At 45.0% G+C, this 19,312-nt stretch overlaps 1 protein-coding gene across 2 annotated transcripts in view; it reads left to right on the forward strand.

Annotated features, from left to right (window-relative positions):
• The window catches only part of atp13a1 (ATPase 13A1), a 60,562-nt gene extending 47,262 nt beyond the window's left edge, over nucleotides 1-13,300 (forward strand). For both annotated transcript variants that reach the window (XM_033012232.1, XM_033012233.1), the window contains 8 exons: nucleotides 471-567; nucleotides 2,125-2,303; nucleotides 2,446-2,560; nucleotides 4,477-4,673; nucleotides 7,554-7,696; nucleotides 9,027-9,138; nucleotides 10,020-10,163; nucleotides 11,848-13,300. In XM_033012232.1, coding sequence (XP_032868123.1) covers nucleotides 471-567; nucleotides 2,125-2,303; nucleotides 2,446-2,560; nucleotides 4,477-4,673; nucleotides 7,554-7,696; nucleotides 9,027-9,138; nucleotides 10,020-10,163; nucleotides 11,848-11,958 — 1,098 coding nt within the window. In that variant the 3' untranslated portion in view covers nucleotides 11,959-13,300. The remainder of the gene's footprint in view (nucleotides 1-470; nucleotides 568-2,124; nucleotides 2,304-2,445; nucleotides 2,561-4,476; nucleotides 4,674-7,553; nucleotides 7,697-9,026; nucleotides 9,139-10,019; nucleotides 10,164-11,847) is intronic.
• Nucleotides 13,301-19,312: the final 6,012 nt, after the last annotated feature.

Consider the following 19,312-nt stretch of genomic DNA (forward strand, 5'->3'; position numbering starts at 1 on the left):
TCCCGATCTTTCTGAATAAAAACATTTGTTCAGTGCATAAACAATTGTCTGCCAAACCCTCTGTCCTTCCAAGTAAGGACCCGGTGAGTGTTATAGGCTGCTCCTTGGGGCTGCTTGAGGATTCCTGGGGACTGCGGGCAGTCTTGTGGTCAAAGCAAGCAGCACGCCAGGTGCACTTTCTTTATCAGTAAACTACAATATATGTAATATTAAAGCTTCGTTCTATCATCCATGTCAAACCTCTTTAGTCTTTAGAGACACAGCATGGAAACCGGCCTATTGGCCGACTGAGTCCACACCAACCAGCGATCACTGCGTGCACTAACACTATCCTACACACTAGGGACAATTTGCAATTTTCATCGCTGGTCGGCATGGACTCGGTGGGCTGAAGGGCCTGTTTCCGCTCTATGTGTCCAAACTAAACTAAAGTCGGGTTGTGACCGAATGCCTTCTCCTTGTGTCTGCAGGAGTTTGTAATTACCAGTTTTAAGAGCCTGGGTTACACCACCTTGATGTGTGGCGATGGAACTAATGACGTCGGAGCCTTGAAGCATGCTGATGTTGGTAAGCAGGTACAACTGGTGGTACACAGCCAGCTGCAGTGAAGCCGAATACAAACGTTGCTCTAGTTTCAGCACTGAATGCACAAGTGCTGGCTGTTGAATCCAAACACTCTCAAGTCCTCTATTTATCACAACTTGTGTTTTCTGACAGTTTGCCAATCCGCTCTCCTGCAAGCCCGAGTTACTCACTCCGGCTGATTTTATTGGATCACATTGCCATCACCTCATCAAACCCTGCTTCATTTTCATTTATTTATTCTGGTTTAGTTTGGCATATTTTGAAAATCCACTTCTACCTTCCACTGATATAGCTGCAGAGCCCACTGAATACATCTCCTTGATCCATAGAACATAACTAGGTCATAGAGTCATACAGTGTGTAAACAGGCCTTTCGGCCCAACTTGCCCACACTGACCAACATACCCCATCCGCACTAGTCCCAGCCTGCCTGCGTTTGGCCCGTATCCCTCAAAACCTGTTCCAATCCATGTAAACCAAGTTTTAAAGGCAATGTTGGAGTAACTCAGCTGGTCAGGCAACTTCTCTGAAGAACATGGTATAGGTGATGTTTCGGGTTGGGACCTTCCTTGATTCCGACTTGAAGCATCCCCTATCCACTTTCTCCAGAAGTGCTGCCTTCCCTGCTTATTTACTCCAGCACTTTGTCTTTTTTTGTTGTAAACCAGCATCTGCAATTTCTTGTACCTTCTAAGTGCTTGTTCTAGGTTGGACTTGCAGTTATTGTGCACTAGTCACAGGAACAGGAGCTCATTAAGTTCCTCCACTGCTCTGCCCTTACTTTACGGTTGATCTTCAGCTGGGTCCCATTTGACTGTTTCTGTGCCAGTTGTTTCACTTAATGGTAATGTTTAACTGGTAAAGCAAGTCTGCAAAAGTTGCTTGTTATGACTCTAGCACTTTGGATCAGGATAGCTGCTAGGCTGTTCCAATTTGTTATAACTGCTTTGAACTTGCCCACATCAGTATTGAGGCATTGGAATCACTGGAGTGATGCTGTTAATTTGCTTCCCCCAAAGTGCAAAGGCACCTCGTCTACTTGTGCTTTGGCAGAACAAGAAACCCTGGGACCTTCAGAGCTAGGGTTACTTCTACCACAACTTGATGTAGAGGAAGGGCAGGATCGAACGAGCGTATAGTAGATTTTGTACACAGTCTGTTCCTCCTTTGTTTCTATGTTCCACTGCATCTTTGTCTAACCTTACATTTAATCCGCTTCCTGCTCTGAATCATGTTATTGATTGATTGATTATACCTTTAATAATCCTTTACAGGAAATTACAGTGCCATTAATGTGCTAGGAGCAGAATTAGGCCATTCAGCCCATTAAGTCAACTCCGCCATTCAATCATGGCTCGTCTATCTCTCCCTCCTAATCCCATTCTCCTGCCTTTTCCCCATAACCCCGATGCCAGTACTAATCAAGAATCTATCCTGCTACCGTAAACCATAACCCAATCTTCACCAAACATGCGACCAGTCCAGGCAGTCGGACGTTCTCTCAGCGCAGTAATTCAGCCTGTGCCCTTTGTGTTCCAGGAGTGGCCTTGCTGGCCAACACACCCGAGCGAATTCCGGACAAGAAAAAGAAGACAAAAGAGGGGATAAACGATGCAAAGTCGGTGGCTTCCAATGCAGGCGGCAACATGAAGTTAAGCTCGCGAGCAGCAAGGCACCGGTTCATGTCACAGCGGGAGGAACAGCTTGCCCTGCACCGGGTGAGAACACTGCAATCTTCTTGCTTCATTATCCCCAGCACTTTGGGTAGACCTGCATTTTAATGCATGTAAACACACTTGGTTTGACAGCTTGATTTGTTTTTGATGTTGGTTCAGTTGTCCGTTGTCATTTTCTGCACAGGAGCGTCTCAACCAGGTGCTGAAGGACCTGGAGGAGGACCAGATGCCTGTAATTAAACTGGGAGATGCCAGCATTGCAGCGCCATTTACTTCCAAGCTGTCATCCATCATGTGCAGTGAGTATTCCTGGATGATCCCTCACCCTGACTCTGGGGAGCAATGGGCAGAAATATATTTGCCTTGTTTAGTTTGGAGATACAGCGTGGAAACAGGCCCTTCGGCCCAACAAGTCTGCACTGACCAGTGATCCCTGCACATTAACACTACCACACATACGCACGCACGTTTGTTGAATTGTTACATGTTGTAATTAGTTTAGAGATACAGCGCCGAAACAGGCCCTTCGGCCCACCGAGTCCGCACTGACCAGTGATCCCCGCACATTAACACTACCATGCATAATTGTTACATGTTGTAATTAGTTTAGAGATACAGCGCAGAAACAGGCCCCTTCGGCCCACCGAGTCTGCACCAACCAACAATCCCAGCATATTAATACTATCCTATACACACTTGGGGGAATTTGCATTTATACCATGCCAATTAACCTACAAACCTGTATGTCTTTGGAGTGTAGGAGGAAACCCACGCAGGTCACGGGGAGAACGTATAGACTGTATGGACAGGCACATGAGCTGGTGGTTCTGTAGCTTCCGGCTTACAGATGCTTCCTTGCCTGCTCATTGCAGTAGGTGGATGTTAGAGGTGAACTGACCATCCTATGTGGTGGCACTTTGTGCTGTGACTTTGCTGATGGGTTTGTCAGGGCCGATGCTAACCCCTTCATTTGAAAAGGATTGCTGAGATTGAGCCTAAGTGGTTTTGTTGATATTTTGATCTTTGATTTTAATTATCGCACTTAATGTTGTTCAAAATTATTTTAAAATATCAGTTTTATGTTCATATCATGGGAGCAGAATTGGGCCCTTTGGCCCTTCGAGAGTATCATAGCTGATCTATCTTTTCCTCTCAACCCCTTTCTCCTGCCTTCTCCCCATAACCCTTGACACCCGTGCTAATCAAGAAGCTGTCAATCTCGGCCTTAAAAATACCCAGTGACTTGGCCTCCACCGCTGTCTGTGGCAATGAATTCCACAGATTCACCACCCTGACTGAAGAAATTCTTCATCTACTTTCTTAAGGTGCACCCATTTATTCTGTGGTTATGCCCTCTGGTCTTAGACTCTCTTAGCTAGTGGAAACATCCTCTCTAAATCCACTCTATCCAGGCCTTTCACTATTCACTAACTGTTTTTGAAAGTCACTAATGGCAAAATCATCTTGGTTCTACCATGACTGTGTGTGCCTCCAGGGCTAACAAATAAAAACTAAAGCCTTGCAGCTTTATTATCCCTGGCAGCGACATGGGATGGATGACTTTGTCCTTCTCTCCCTGCCTGCCTGCCACTACATACATAAGATCAGCAGTTAACCTTGGATGAATTGAGTTCAGGTTACATTCTGCTCAGTCCGTCTTGTCTTACACGATCTCCTGGTCACCAAACATTTTAACTCCCCTTCCCAATATACATACTGACCATTCTGTCCTGGGCCTCCTCCACTGTCAGTGAGGTCACACACAAATTGGAGGAACGGCACCTCATATTTTGCTTGGGCAACTAACAACCCTGTGGTATGAATATTGATTTCTCTAATTTCAAATAACTCCCGCACTCCCTTCCCACCCACTGCCATCCTAGTGGTCCACAGCTTGCGTCCTTGTATCTGTCTCGTTAGTGCATCTTCCCCAGCCAACAATGGGCCATTATGGACTTCATCTGTCCTGAGGTCATCTGTTGCCGGCCTTGATTTGTACTTGTCTTCTCTCGCCTCCAGTTTCTCCGACCGGCAACGTCTATCAGTTTGAAGAAGGGTTCTGACCCTAAACGTCACCTATTCCTTCTCTCCAGAGATGCTGCCCTGACCCTCTAGTTACTCCAACATTTTGTGTCCATCTTTGGTATAAACTAGCATGTACAGATCCTTCCAACACATTTAAAATATGCAATGCTCTCTCTCTCTGTCTCCACAGTATGCTATGTGATAAAGCAGGGACGGTGCACATTGGTAACTACTCTGCAGATGTTCAAGATCCTGGCATTGAACGCCCTGATACTCGCTTACAGCCAGAGCGTTCTGTACCTGGAAGGGGTTAAATTCAGTGACTTTCAGGCGACTCTGCAGGGACTCCTTTTGGCTGGTTGTTTCCTCTTCATCTCTCGATCCAAGGTAAAGTAAGGTGTGGTTCAAGTGAGTGCCTGAGTACACCTATATCTCGAGCCACTAAAGGGGCTGTCCCACTGTACGAGCTAATTCAAGAGTTCTCCCGAGTTTCCCTAGATTCGAACTCGGAGAATTGCTGTAATAGCCGCTCGTGGGTACTCGGGGCTCTCGTGGACATCTTTCAACATGTTGAAAAATCTTCACGAGCTTACCGCGTTTCCCGAGTACCTGCCGTTAGCGTTGCGAACCGCTAAGAGACTCTGACGTACCCACTGCGTACATTCTACTTGCTTACCACGAGTTTGATTTTTTTAAACTCGGGAGAGCTCTTGAATTACCTCGTACAGTGGGACAGCCCCTTCAATTTACTTATACAGCACAATGCATATCTTAAATGAGGTTTTTAATTCTGATCTCTGGGTGTGACTGCCATTAGGTAGAATGGTTTTCTTCGAGCAGTATGGATTACCAAGCCATTCCAGCATATTTTGTTTGATACCGAAGTTAAAACACGAAGTCCTGGAGTAAGTCAGCGTGTCAGGCAGCATCTCTGGAGAGAAAAAGGAAGGGTGACGTTTTGGGTTGGGACCCTTCCTCGGACTGAACTCCACATCACTCTGGAGAATGGTCCTGACCTGAAACATCACCTATCCATTTTCTCCAGAGATGCTGCCTGACCCACTGAGTTACTCCAGCACTTTCGTGTATGTCTTCTGTCAAGAAAGTGACTCATTCACAATGTAATGACATATTTTTGACATATTTAGTTTAATAGTTTTGTTTATTGTCACGTGTACCAAGGTACAGGGACAACATTTTAATCGCTAACTAACCAGTCAGTGGAAAGACTATACATGATTACAACCAAGCCGTCCACAGTGTACAGATACAGGATAAAGGGAATAATGTTTAGTGAAATGCTGCTGTTGAAATAAATTTAAGAGTGGAATATAGAAGATGAGAGGTCATGTTGCAGTTGTATAAGATGTTGGTGAGACCGCATTTAGAATATTGTGTTCAATTCTGGGCACCATGTTATAGGAAAGATACTGTCAAGCTTGAAAGGGTTCAGAAAAGATTTACAAGGATGTTTCCAGGACTAGAGGGTTGAGCTATAGGGAGAGGTTGAGTAGGCTGGGTCACTTTTCCATGGAATGCAGGAGGATGAGGGGTGATCTTATAGGGGTGTACAAAATCGTGAGAGGAATAGATCAGGTAGATGCACAGAGTCTCTTGCCCAGAGTAAGGGAATCGAGGACCAGAGGACATAGGTTCAAGGTGAAGGGGAAAAGATTTAATAGGAATCTGAGGGGTAACTTTTTCACACAAAGGGTAGTTGAGGCTGGGACTATCCCATCGTTTAAGAAACAGTTAGACAGGTACATGGATAGGACAGGTTTGGCGGGATATGGACCAAGCCCAGGCAGGTGAGACTGGTGTAGATGGGACATGTTGGCTGGTGTGGGCAAGTAGGTCCGAAGGGCCTGTTTCAACAATGTATCACTCTGTGACTCTGATTGTAATGGATAACAGCAGATCCTCTTCTGGGACCAGCACGAAAAGTGTCGCCTGGCCTTGGTGCCATCTTGCCTGTTTGAATCAAGCATGTTGCTGTAGGCCTAAAATCACAAGACAGATTTCCTCCTCTATAGAAATATCTGAGATTTGTGGGAATCCATTAGTTTTATCACTATCACTATTACAAAGATTAGTTGCTTTTGCTACGATTCCAGATTGTTAGGCAAATCTAATTTCCACAGTTGCGATGCTAGGATTTGCGATCAGAATGGCTCCTCGTCAATATCTGAATTGTTCAAATTTCTTTCTAGTACCAATTTATGATCTGCAGCAGAGTGGCACAGAGTTAGAGTTGCTGCCTTGCAGTGTCAGAAACTCAGGTGTACAGAGTGTGTACGTTGTTGGGAAGGAGATGAGGTTACATTTCTTTAGTCAGAGGGTGGTGAATCTGTGGGATTCTTTGCCAGAGAAGGTTGTGGAGGCCAAGTCAGTGTCTATTTTTAAGGAAGAGATGGATAGATTCTTGATGTTCAAAAGGGAACTGCAGCTGGAGTAGATATATTTCCTTCGCTCCATAGATGCTGCTGCACCCGCTGAGTTTCCCCAGCAATTTTGTGTACCTATGGATAGATTCTTGATTAGCATGGGTGTCGGAGGTTATGGAAAGAAGGCACGGGAATGGGGTTAAGGGCCTGTCCCACTCTCACAACCTAATTCACGACCTCTGCCGAGTTTGCCCTTGACTCCTACTCGCAGCATGGTCGTCACGAGGTCGTAGGTAGGTCGTGATGCTAGTCATAGGTACTCCTGGCATCAAGTAGGTCAGGGCGTTTTTCTAGCTTGATGTAAAACGTCCACGAGAAAAAAAGATTGTGAATTAGGTCATGAAAGTGGGACAGGCCCTTTAGGAGGAGAGATTGAATGGGGGAGGAGACTTGATGTGCCGAATGGCCCAATTCTACTCCTATCACTTATGATCCTGTGTCCGCCTGCAGGTCACGGGGAGGATGTACAAACTCCATACAGAGCACCCTTAGTCAGGATCGAACCCGGATCTCTGGCGCTGTAAAGCAGCGACTCTACTGCTGTCACTGTACTTATTACTCTTTGGTGACCGTTATATGACTCATTGAATGGATTTTTGTTTGTAGATCAGTTTGGGTTCCACTGTCCCATGATATGTTTGTGGGAGCTGGGTGGGATCATGGTGTTGGTTTGCTGATAAATTGACCAAGCCTTGCTGCCCCACCAATGTGATGTAGTCTCTGATCAGACGCATGTGGGGGAGGTTTGGAGTTGGATCCAGGGATGATGAGATGTCGTGTGGTCGGCTGCACTGTAACGTCCTGTTTTCCTGACTTTCTGCAGCCATTGAAGTCTCTGTCCAAGGTGCGACCACTGCCAAACATATTCAACCTGTACACCATCCTCACGGTCCTGCTGCAGTTTGCTGTCCACTTCATCAGCTTAGTTTATTTGTACAAGACCGCACAGAAACATTCTTCCTCCAGGTGAGGTCCTCTTTCTCTTCCTGCCTCAAGATAGTACTCGGCAAAAGATAGGGGCTTGTGTCAGGAATGCACTTCCATCTTGTGTGAGGGCAGTTGCCTCCCATTTTGGTGTTGAAAGAGCTGGCTGTATTCATAAGTTCCAGTCATTCTAGTTGGCTTCACCGTCGATGTTCTGTGAAAAAAATCTCACTGTTGATTATCCCCTAATGTTCTTCTTGCATAAGGCATGCATAGCCTAAAGTTGTAAGACAACTTGTTCTGTTTGATCTTCTGTTTGTGCACGCCAGGTTGATTGCATTCGTCTAAACAGGGTGGACCACGTGAAGGTTGCAATCTCACCCCATCCCCTAATGTGTGAGATCAGTAATATTTTGCCCAGATAGCTCTCCAGAAAGTGACACACTCACAATATAATGACAATTTCTGAATTTGGGTGGGGTGTGGAAATCTCCCTTTAGAGTCATAGACTCAAAAAGAATGAATACAGCCCCTCAACCCACCCTGCTCATGCTACACATGATGCCCCATGGTCACTAGTCCCACCTGCTCGCTTTTGGCCCATATCCCTCTAAACCTTTCCTGTCCACGTACCCATCCAATTGTCTCTTACATTTGGACATTCAAAGGACAAAGGACATTTATAGTCACATACACCATTTCTGGTGTAGTGAAATTTGAGTTGCCGTTCAGCATTTATATATAATATTCGGCAACACTCCCACCCTCGCATCTCCTGTTAGTAACTCCCTGTATGTCTGGCATTGACTAGAAGCTTGTCCAGACAAACCAGAAAAATACCACAGCTAGAACAGATTGGGGATTCTGCAGTGAGTGACTCATTTCCCAACTCCCCCCCCCCCCTATCCAGAGGTCAGTAGTAACTGAACACTAGACACTGCATGAGTACAAAGCTGTGTTCCTGGGTAAACTAAATCCCTAGGCCAAATTGTGCTGCCATTTGGCCGAGGGACAAGACAGCGTCCACCATTATGGTTCCATGTCCCAGAGAGTCGGCAGCTTCAAGGGAGGAAGGTGGGTGTTAGCAGTGATGAGCATTATATGTTCATAATTTGGCGTAGAATAATTCCTCCTGATGTGCTGTGGCCTGCTCAGGCTAGCACAAGTCGCTAAATGATCCTGAAATTGTATCTCACCAGGTGATAACTCACTAACTGGCAAAATGCCCTTTGAATTGCTGAGGTTCAGAGGTGTTTTATGTATTGGTCTTTGATGTTGGCTACCTAACGATGGGTTTTCCTGGAAGCTGAGGATCAGTAGCTCTTCGGTTTGTTTACCTCGTATTTTGCTATTAGCCTTTTGCCTCTTGCAGGAAGGACGAATTTGCGGATCTGTACAAAGACTTTGAGCCGAGCCTGGTGAACAGTACTGTCTACATCATGTCCATGGCTATGCAGATGGCCACTTTTGCCATCAACTACAAGGTAAGTGGAGCAGGTGGTATCATGTCCGGGGCTGCTCGATCACTGCAGAGGGTGCTGCAGATGACATATTGAATTGCCACTCAACTTCGGCATCTCAGTGGCTTCTGAGGGTGGTTCTCTGGTCACTGGCTGGATGTGTCATTCATCCTTTGCCAACGAGCCGTGTGTAGACAATGAGGTCTGCTGTGATTTCTTGCCTGATAGAACATAGAACGGTACGGCACAAGAACATGACCTTTGGCCCACGATGTTTGTACCTAACATGATGCCAAGTTAAACGGATCTCATCTACCTGTACAAGATCCATAATCCCTCGATTCTCTGCACTATGCCCATCCAAAAGCCTCTTCAATGTCACCATCCAATCTGCCTTAACCACCACCCCTGGCAGCCCGTTCCAGACCCGCTATGTATTCAGATTCAGATTCAGATTCAACTTTATTGTTATTGTGCAGTGTACAGTACAGAGACAACGAAATGCAGTTAGCATCTCCCTAGAAGAGCGACATAAATATGAGCAATAAATATGAGCAATTTAAACATAAAACTTGCCTGCCACACCTCCATTAAACTTTCCCCGTCTTACTTTATACCTATGCCCTTTAGTGTTGGACATTTCCACCCTGGGGGGAAAAGATTCTGTCTACCCTATCTATGCCTCTCATAATTTTATATACTTCTATCAAGTCTACCCTCAACCAGAGAAAACAGTTCTGGTCTATCCAACTTCTCCCTGTAGGTGAAGCCCTCTTATCCAGGAAGCATTGTGGTAAGCCTACCTACTCTGCATTTTTCCAAAGCCTCCACATCTTTCCTGTTACTGGGTGACTAGAACTGCACGCAATTGCCTGATGTTAAGCTTGAGCTGTGTACACTTTCAGGGTCACCCGTTCATGGAGAGCCTGAGGGAGAACAAGCCTTTGCTGTGGAGTATTGTTATCTCTGGCCTCGCCATTGTGGGCCTGCTCACTGGCTCCTCGCCAGAGTTCAACCAACAGTTCGGGCTGGTGGATATCCCGATGGAGGTACGAATACAAAGCCAAGTCACATTGGGTGCGCCTCTCGCAAGGTCCACAGCAACGCGACTGTGTCATTGAGTTTCTTGCGGTATTGGGGCAAGGTGGACGGGAGAGCTCCCTTTGATCTTCGAGCAGGAGCAGTGGACTAGAATTTTATTTTCTGCCAATATTGGGGATGAAAGTGGATTAGGGATACCGTTGAAGTCGGAGTACCTGGAGAGGGGATGTTTTGCTCGCAGCAGGTGGGTGGTGGAAGAGTTAAAAGCGGCTGATTTCAGGCCTTGTGCGATGAGGGTAGATGATCATTACCCAATGAGACCCAATTTAACAAAGTCTGGAATGGTTTATGAAAACTGAACGAGATTACAGACTAAGGAACACCACTGACTTGAAGGGAAGTTAGACTATGTGCCCAGAGGGTTTCTGCCATTGAAGCAGAGACGGTAACAGAACAGGAGGAGAGGAAAATGGGGTGGTTTCAGTAGTTTAACACCAGTGTTGGTGAGATGGAAGTCCCCTGCCTTTCAATTCCATGGAACTAGTGGCAGGAAGCTGCTTGTGTCATTACTTCCAGCCCCATTCCAAGCCCATTTTCCGACGCGGAGGTCAGGATCGAACCTGGGTCTCTGGTGCTGTGAGGCAGTGGCTCTACCACCCTCGCCATTCTGCTGCCCTAGAATTGTTAACCATATTCTCAACCTGTTCTCTGCCTTGGCTAAATGATTTTTGTCAAAAGTTATTCAATAGATTGTAGCTGCAAATGATTAGTTTAGTTACAGTGCGGACACAGGCCCGACGCCCCACTGAGTCCATTCCGATCCGTGATCCCCATACAGCACTATCCTACACACTAGGGCCAATGTTTTTACCAAAGCCAATTAACCTACCAATCTGTCCATCTTTGGAGTGTGGGAGGAACCCAGAGAAAACCGACGCAATCATAGAAACATAGAAAATAGGTGCAGGAGTAGGCCATTCGGCCCTTCGAGCCTGCACCGCCATTCAATATGATCATGGCTGATCATCCAACTCAGTATCCTGTACCTGCCTTCTCTCCATACCCCTTGATACCTTTAGCCACAAGGGCCACATCTAACTCCCTCTTGAATATAGCCAATGAACTGGCCTCAACTACCTTCTGTGGCAGAAAATTCCAGATTCACCACTCTCTGTAAAAAATGATTTTCTCATCTCGGTCCTAAAAGACTTCCCTCTTATCCTTAAACTGTGACCCCCCCTTGTTCTGGACTTCCCCAACATCGGGAACAATCTTCCTGCATCTAGCCTGTCCAACCCCATTCGTTCTGGACGCACAGGGAGAACGCACAAACTCCGTACAGACGGCACCGTAGTCAGGATCGAACCCAGGTCTCTGGTGCTGTGAGTCAGCAACCCTACCGCTGCGCCACACTGCTGTTTGTCACTGATTGTGGCTGGATAGGAAGAGAGGTTGTCAAACTCGCACAAGTGTTCAAGAAGGAACTGCAGATACTGGAAAATCGAAGGTAGACAAAAATGCTGGAGAAACTCAGCGGGTGCAGCAGCATCTATGGAGCGAAGGAAATAGGTAACGTTTCAGGCCGAAACGTTACCTATTTCCTTCGCTCCATAGATGCTGCTGCACCCGCTGAGTTTTTTCCAGCATTTTTGTGTACCTTCGCACAAGTCTGATTCTGGTTTCTTTGTGCAGCTGAAGATGGTGATTGCGGGAGTGCTGGTGGTCGACTTCCTGGTGGCACTGGGGATCGACCGAACGCTGCAGGCGTTGCTGGGCAACAGCAGATGCCGCGTGCCTTCCTGATGACTGCGATGGCGGCCGGACCAACCTGATCTCACCACACCGGTCCACGGCTGTGCTCTCCGGCAGGGGAATGCAGGGTGGCAGCGGCTGAGCAAAAAGCCACTCCCCACTGGTGGACTTTTAACTCGCCAACGGTTTTCTTAGATGGCTTTTGATACAAAAAGACTGGTATTTTCATACCCAAACAAACAATTTGGAGGTGAGAAAATAATAAATCCATGTGCAATCTGAGAGTGTTTGTGAATTCTGAGCCATGGAATGTGAAATTTTCATTCATGCTACTAGGCTTTTGTTTTGTAAAACACATCATGATCATTGCCTTGAATGGATTTCTTTAACGGAAAGCTGAAGGTTTTGCTTGTTACTTTATCTTCAGCCAGACCTGCAATATTGCACGAGATGAAGAACATGATTTTACACTAAGATTGTGCATGCCTCCAACTTAGGCCTTTTCTCCACCTGCCACTCCACGGTCCCCTGTTGAAGGATGAACCTTCAGCCGTTCAGGCTCTGAGGCTCGGGAATTCTCCCCCTCAAGGAGGGGAAACAATAATTTAAGGTGCAGCTGAAAAGCTTATCTCTGACGTGTGGCTGAGTGTCACATTTTGAAATGTTTTGCAATATAAAGGCAGCAAGTTGTCTGCTCAGGTAACTGGTATACATATTCTCAACATAAGCCCAGACCCTTGCTGTCTCTGTCTACTTGTGTGATGTGCAGTAGCTAGCACAAGTTTTGACCCTGAGGAAGTGTGCCCCCCAGCTCATGCAGCAGATAATGATGCCTTGGAATGAGCCTATTTGTTCACCAGTTGTAGTAGAACACAACATTTTCCAGAATAAAACATTTGGGTCGGGCAACGTTGGTTAAGGATTATGGATTCAGATTAGCAATTTAGCACACTCCAAGTTCAGCTTCAGGTTAAGATCAGGTGCTACGGAAAGCTGGACGATTTGATTTTTAATGAACCAAGATTACTTTACCACAGCACCTTTCTCACCTCGTGGTGCCCCAATGCATTGTTACAGAGCAGACAATTTGTGTACTATGCAATGGCCAGGTGATGTGTTGGAAGTATAAACATTGGGCCAGGACACTGAAATGGGACACTTTACAGGTAATTGAGCTTCAACTTTTCTCAAAGGAAGCTGGCAGATAGCGAGGCGTTACTTCCCTCAGCAGTGGAGTTGGCCCAAGAACAAGACTCATTTCCCTCTGGTTTATATTTTCATACAAGTTCACTGTCAAATGCCGATTGCTCTGCATGCACATGTTGTTTGGCACGGCACCCTTCATAATAGCAATCAATGTCTGTTCCCAAAATAAACTGATTTTCCCATTCCCGCTAGCCGTCCCTATCTCCAGCTACTGTACCTTCTCGGTGAATTCAGATCATCCTTTTGCACCCACTTTATCCTTGCAAACCACCATTCCATCTCCAACCACTCTTCCCAGTCCTGATCATTTTCTCCGTTCAAAATTGACAAATTTCCTCAATTCTACGTTTGATTTTTCAACAGCAACTCAGCTATCTGACGCGGTGAATAGACTATGATCCTTGTAATTATTAATGCTGTTGTATGGTCTTTAACATGTTTTGCTCCAGCATTCTCTTCTAAAGCCTCTCCATTATCCATCTGAATAGGGTTGCCTGTTTACTCCTGCCCCACAAAATCTTTAACACTGACTTTGTTTTCCTATAGCAACATTATCATTTGAGGCCCCAAAAATCTGTTGTCCCCCTTTCTGTATATTCCTGCTTGAAAATACCCACCCAAGTGTATGCGTACAACATCCAACTCTCCCTTGCCTCCTCCGCCCATGGATCTCACTGTTAGTTATGTTGCTCGACTTCCTGATGTGTAGTTATGGATTGTTGTTAAGATTGCTACCAAAGCATGAATTTATATAGCAGCCCTACTGGGATAAAACCTTGCAAGGTGCTTCACAAACACAAGGTCCATAAAACGTTGTCACTGAACCACACAAGGACTGTTTCAGAATTATTGACCAAATTATTTGGTTCAAAAGTGTGCTTTGAAAGAAGTTGTAATGTGTTTTGGGGAAAGTCAAAGCTTTGGCCCTTCGTCCTCAACCTTTGGCCTCCATTGCAGGAGCAGGTGAACTTGGTAATGTGCAAGAAACCAGGAATGGAGTAATGCAGACGAGAGAACTAGTGCTGAAAAGGGGTTAGCGATTGGGTGAGGGCATTAGAAGGATTAATAATAAATGGCAATAATAAAGGAAACATTGGCACCTCGGACAGCCCCAAACTTGGAAATGTTAGTTGCGTTACTCTGTTTGCAGCAGGATAAAATGGACTGCACTATAAGCAAGAACTGAGTGGGGCGCGACGCAAGGGATTGAATGGGGAGGAGAAATGGAAAGGAACAAAGTACATATTTGTGGTGGATTATAACCGTGGGAAGAATAGTCTGGTTTACAGACCATGACTGGATCATCAAGAATTTAACTCTTTGTTGGAAATCCCATCCAGCCAGACAACAGGAAAGATGTTGATGTGGTTAACTGTGTAAAATGTCCAAAGACCATGTGCTAAGCATCCATCACTATCCCTTATCACTAACACTAAAGCAATCTAAAACGTTAAACATGGTTGGCATCAGTTTTGTTCCTGAGCGAACCTTCTGTCCTTGTATCTTCGTCATCGAGACAATGCACTTTCACTTCTGTCGACCATTACCCATCTCTCCCCCTGTTCTATCCACCCATTCAATGCCAAGACCTGAAGTCTTTGTCAGCAATGTTATAACTATAAAGGTTTATTAACCAGCTTCAGTTTTCTTCCAAAAGTAGACACAAAACGCTGGAGCAACTCAGCGGGACAGGCAGCATCTCTGAAGAGAAGGAATGGGTAGCGTTTCGGGTCGAGATCCTTCAGATGCTGCCCGTCCCGCTGAGTTACTCCAGCTTTTTGTCTATCTTCAATTTAAACCAGCATCTGCAGTTCTTTCCTACACATTCAGTTTGTGTCCCACAGGCCTCAAATGGAAAGTTCCAATTCCTCTCCCATGTCGGGAACCCATCCAGTCTCACAACTTAAGATTTTGACCGCCTGCACAAGCAACAATTTTCTGGCGTTACCTATAAATTGGGATTTCCACCCATTTTCAAGTCACATATATATTGCACTTTGCATTTTTAACCATGCACATTTAGTCCTTGCAATCAAAGCCGCAGGAAGAATTTGGTGCAGTAGGCTGTTGAAATGCGGTCTGTTTTTAGTCATGCGATGTTATGCTGGTGACGTCGTCTGTTGTTGCGTCTGAAAACAATGGAATTGCCAGGAGATGGGTTGGGAGAAAGTTGAATCTTTCAAAGAATTGTTTAGACGAACGTACATTCATCCAGTGCTGAATTGCTGCCAAATAAACCCACTTTCCTGGCTTGGAATCAATTGAACAGATGAATTAAATATTAGGAGCAGATCTTGAATTCCACAAAAATCGTTTTGTGTTCTTGGTGAACATTTCCATTTAGTTTTGCCACGTCAGCTTTAATATAATTTATTGGTTCTGGGCAGTGTTCGCCACAGTTTAGAGATACAGCGTGGAAACAGAACCTTCGATCCACTGAGTCCATACTGACCATTGATCACTCACACACGAGTTCCATGTTATCCCTCTTTTGCATCCTATGCACGAGGACCATCTTTAACCATTGTGCCTTTGTTAAAAACTTTAGCCATCAAATTAAAGGGTCTGTCCCACTTTCACGACCTAATTCACAACCTTTTTTTACTCGTGGACATTTTTCATCAGGCTCGAAAAATGCCCCGACCCACTTGATGCCACGAGTACCTACGACTAGCATCACGGCCTGCTACGACCACGTGACGACCATGCTGCGAGTATGAGTCGAGGGCAAACTCGGCAGAGCTCGTGAAAGTGGGACAGGCCCTTAACATGGGACATTCCAAACGTAACTATCTTGCAGGCCAAATATTAGCCAAATGATGTACTTTAAGTGTGTTCACTGCGAAATACAAAAGCCAGTTTGATCACAGCAAGTTCCTGCAATTTATATTGCTCTTCGATGGTCTTCCCTCAGAGTTGCTGCCCAGCATCTCCCTGCTCCTTCCTATAAGAATTCTGAGGTCCACTTGAGAAGATGGTTCCCCAATTTATCATCTCTTCTGCAGAGCTGACATCTTGGGTAATGTAGCACTTCCTCTGCTGAACTAAAGTGCCAGCTCATAATTTGTGCTCAGATTTATAGGCTGGGACTTGAATTCACAATCTTCCTATGTGGGTGGAGGTGCTACATTTAAATAATACTTGAAAAATGACTCAATCAATCAATGGGGATAATGTTGGTGCAATCACTGCAATTGCAGCCACTATTCAGTGCTAGTACCAGCCCACAACATTGGCACTGAGGGAGAATGATTGAACTAAGTGTGACTTGTTAATCGAGCACCTGAACTGACTCATGATTTGCTAACCATTGTCTGACTTTTACAAGGCTGTTAGATTGAATAATCAAGCATGAAGTTCTTTCCCCAAGTTGAAATAACTAGCATTTGAATTTGGGTAGAACATCTTCCCTCCATTTGGTCTTTCAAGTCCTTAGGATTTTTTAAGTTTGAGTCGTACAACAGGAAACTGACCATTTGTCCAACCCCTCTACACTGACTCATCAGCACTCAGTGTATTAATCCCATTTTCCAGCACCTGGCCTGTAGCTTTCTATAGCTGGCCAGTGCTTTCTATAACTGGCCAGTGCTTTTCTAGACACTTAAAGGCTGTCATCAACTCGGCTTCCATTCCTCTATGTGGCATCTCATTAATTCTACAGAATGTAATTCCAGTCTGCTCAGTCACGACTCACTGACAAATTCACAATCCATGGCGTACATTTTTTAAAGTCCATTTCTGGTCTTACTAAGGCTGTCGAAAGGTATTGAGACATCTGAAATCAATCTCACTTGTAATGAAGATCAATATAACATTTATGATAAATAAATTAGATGAAGAATGATTTGGAAGAGATCAAACTGGAGCACAAGTATTGGCATGGTATGTGGGTGAAGTGGCTCATTCCTATATTCTCACCGATGTTGCTTCACTTCAATATTTCCAACAATTTTGATTTCAGATTTCGGTTGTTTTTCTTGATAACCTCAGATGAACTCCAAGTTTGTCGCATGTACCGAGGTACAGTGAGAAGTAAAGATAGGTGCAAAGCTGGAGTAACTCGGCGGGTCAGACAGCATCTCTGGAGAAAATGAATAGGTGATCTGTCTTCAGACTGAGCGTCAGGGGGCAGTTCCTTCCTACAGTGAAAAGCTATTGCGATCAGACAGATATCTATGCCCCTAGTTCAACAGTGTGGGCTGCATTTGACCTCTGATACGAGACACCATTTCCATCCCAACTGAAAACCAGATCTTTTGTTACTCTTCCTGGAATTTCTTGCAAGAATTTTCATATAAAGACATTTCTGAATAGCTGCTGTATACAGGTTTCCCCTGAAAATCCTGATGAAGCTGTGCCAACTCCCAGTGCTTTATGGTCTATTATACTCGATCTGCCAACTTGCCAGGATTATAAGATTGAGTTCACCAGAAGTGTTAAATTCATGTGAAAAATTATAAGGGTGCCAGGGGTTTTGGGAGAAGGCGATTGAAAGGGAAAAATAGATTAACCATAATTGAATGACATAGACTTGATGGGCCGAATGGCCTAGCTCTGCTTCTAATAATTATGAACTTAAATATTTCATGTTTTATGCATTCTTTACTCTGCATAAGTTTTAAAATAGGTGTGCCTGAGGTAAGGACAATTTGACCAGATTATTTATGTGAAGACTGCATCCAATTGAAATTGTCAAATGTACTCAGTCTTAAGTATCACATGTTCAATCTCTTTCTTTCCCTGGGTAACGGAGGTTTGCTTATTTAGGAGGATTGGAAGCCACGTGAATGCCCAAGCAGGACTGAGCAGATGTCCAGTTGAATGGGATCTCACCCTGGCTCCAAGTACAGACCGCCCCTTTGTCCTTAGCTGCCCTTTTGTTTCACATACATAATCTCCCAAGTACAGATGAAGTCTTGATCCATCTCCCTCCAGATACTACCTGGCCTGCTGAGTTCTGTAAACAGTTTAATAGCCTGTCATCCAAGCTTCCCTAATCTTGCCTGCTTTCCCTTTCCTAAATTCATACGTGATAGGAGCAAAATGTGGCCATTTGCCCATCAAGTCTACTCCACCATTCAATCATGGCTGATCTATCTCTCCCTCCAAATCCCCTTCTCCCCTGAACCCCACTAATCAAGTATCTATCTCTACCTTAAAAATATCCATTGACTAGGCCTCCACAGCCTTCTATGGCAATGAATTCCACCTTGCAACTTTACTGGAACACGCTGTCCTTGAACGCTTACAATATCCTTCGTAAAATATATTCTTCGTAAAAGATCCTCTTGTTAGCCGTCACTCACCCACAAATGTTTGGCCTTAATCTATTTTTGCCAGGTGTACTCTTACACTATTGAGGCCTGCCTCTACTCCCCCACCACCACACCCCTATCCAACTCAAGATATTCACTTTTAGACCAACCATATCCTTTTTCTTATCTGAGTTGTAACTTACAGAATTATAGTGTAGGAAGGAACTGCAGATGCTGGTTTAAACCGAAGATAGACACAAAAAACAGGAGTAACTCAGTGGGACAGGCAGCATCTCTGGAGAGAAGGAATGGGTGACGTTTCAGGTCGAAACGTGATGAACCTGCACAAAGGCAACACCAGTGTATAAATGGGAAGTTAAAGTCATTCCCCGGTATAATCCTATTCCCCTTACACCTTTGTGATTTACCTGCATACTAATGTTCGGTGGTGGGGATCGTGTTCCACTGCAGCATCAGTTTTGCTTAGTTGTAACATCTACTAAAGCCTCAGCACCACGCTCAGATTTTCTAGCTGTTTGATACCGAAGCTCCTACCCCCACTTTCCATGAAGTCATGGATTCAGTTGCCACTCTGCATGAGAACACAGGCTGGCAGCATTCCTCTTGGCAAAGAGGAAATATAGTCAGGTCAGCAATATGCTTCAGTTTGTATTCAATAGGATCTCTGGCCAGCATTCTAAAACACAAATTACTGAAGGTTCTCCTTACCCCAAGATGGTGATATCCCTTGTACGGCCTGGTCAAGATCAGCTCACATGCACACCACAAACGTTAGTAACTGGGAACTTTCTCCTGGTCTACAGTGTTAGAGGTACAGTAAAATGCATTTGAGCTTCTCTTCTCCATCTATGACTCAATTATTAATCAAGGGACACAATTATACTTGCGATTTAATAACTGAAAAGTGAAAATTACAAAGTGAG

This window comes from Amblyraja radiata, chromosome 35, assembly GCF_010909765.2.
Source record: "Amblyraja radiata isolate CabotCenter1 chromosome 35, sAmbRad1.1.pri, whole genome shotgun sequence".
Lineage (NCBI taxonomy): Eukaryota > Metazoa > Chordata > Chondrichthyes > Rajiformes > Rajidae > Amblyraja > Amblyraja radiata.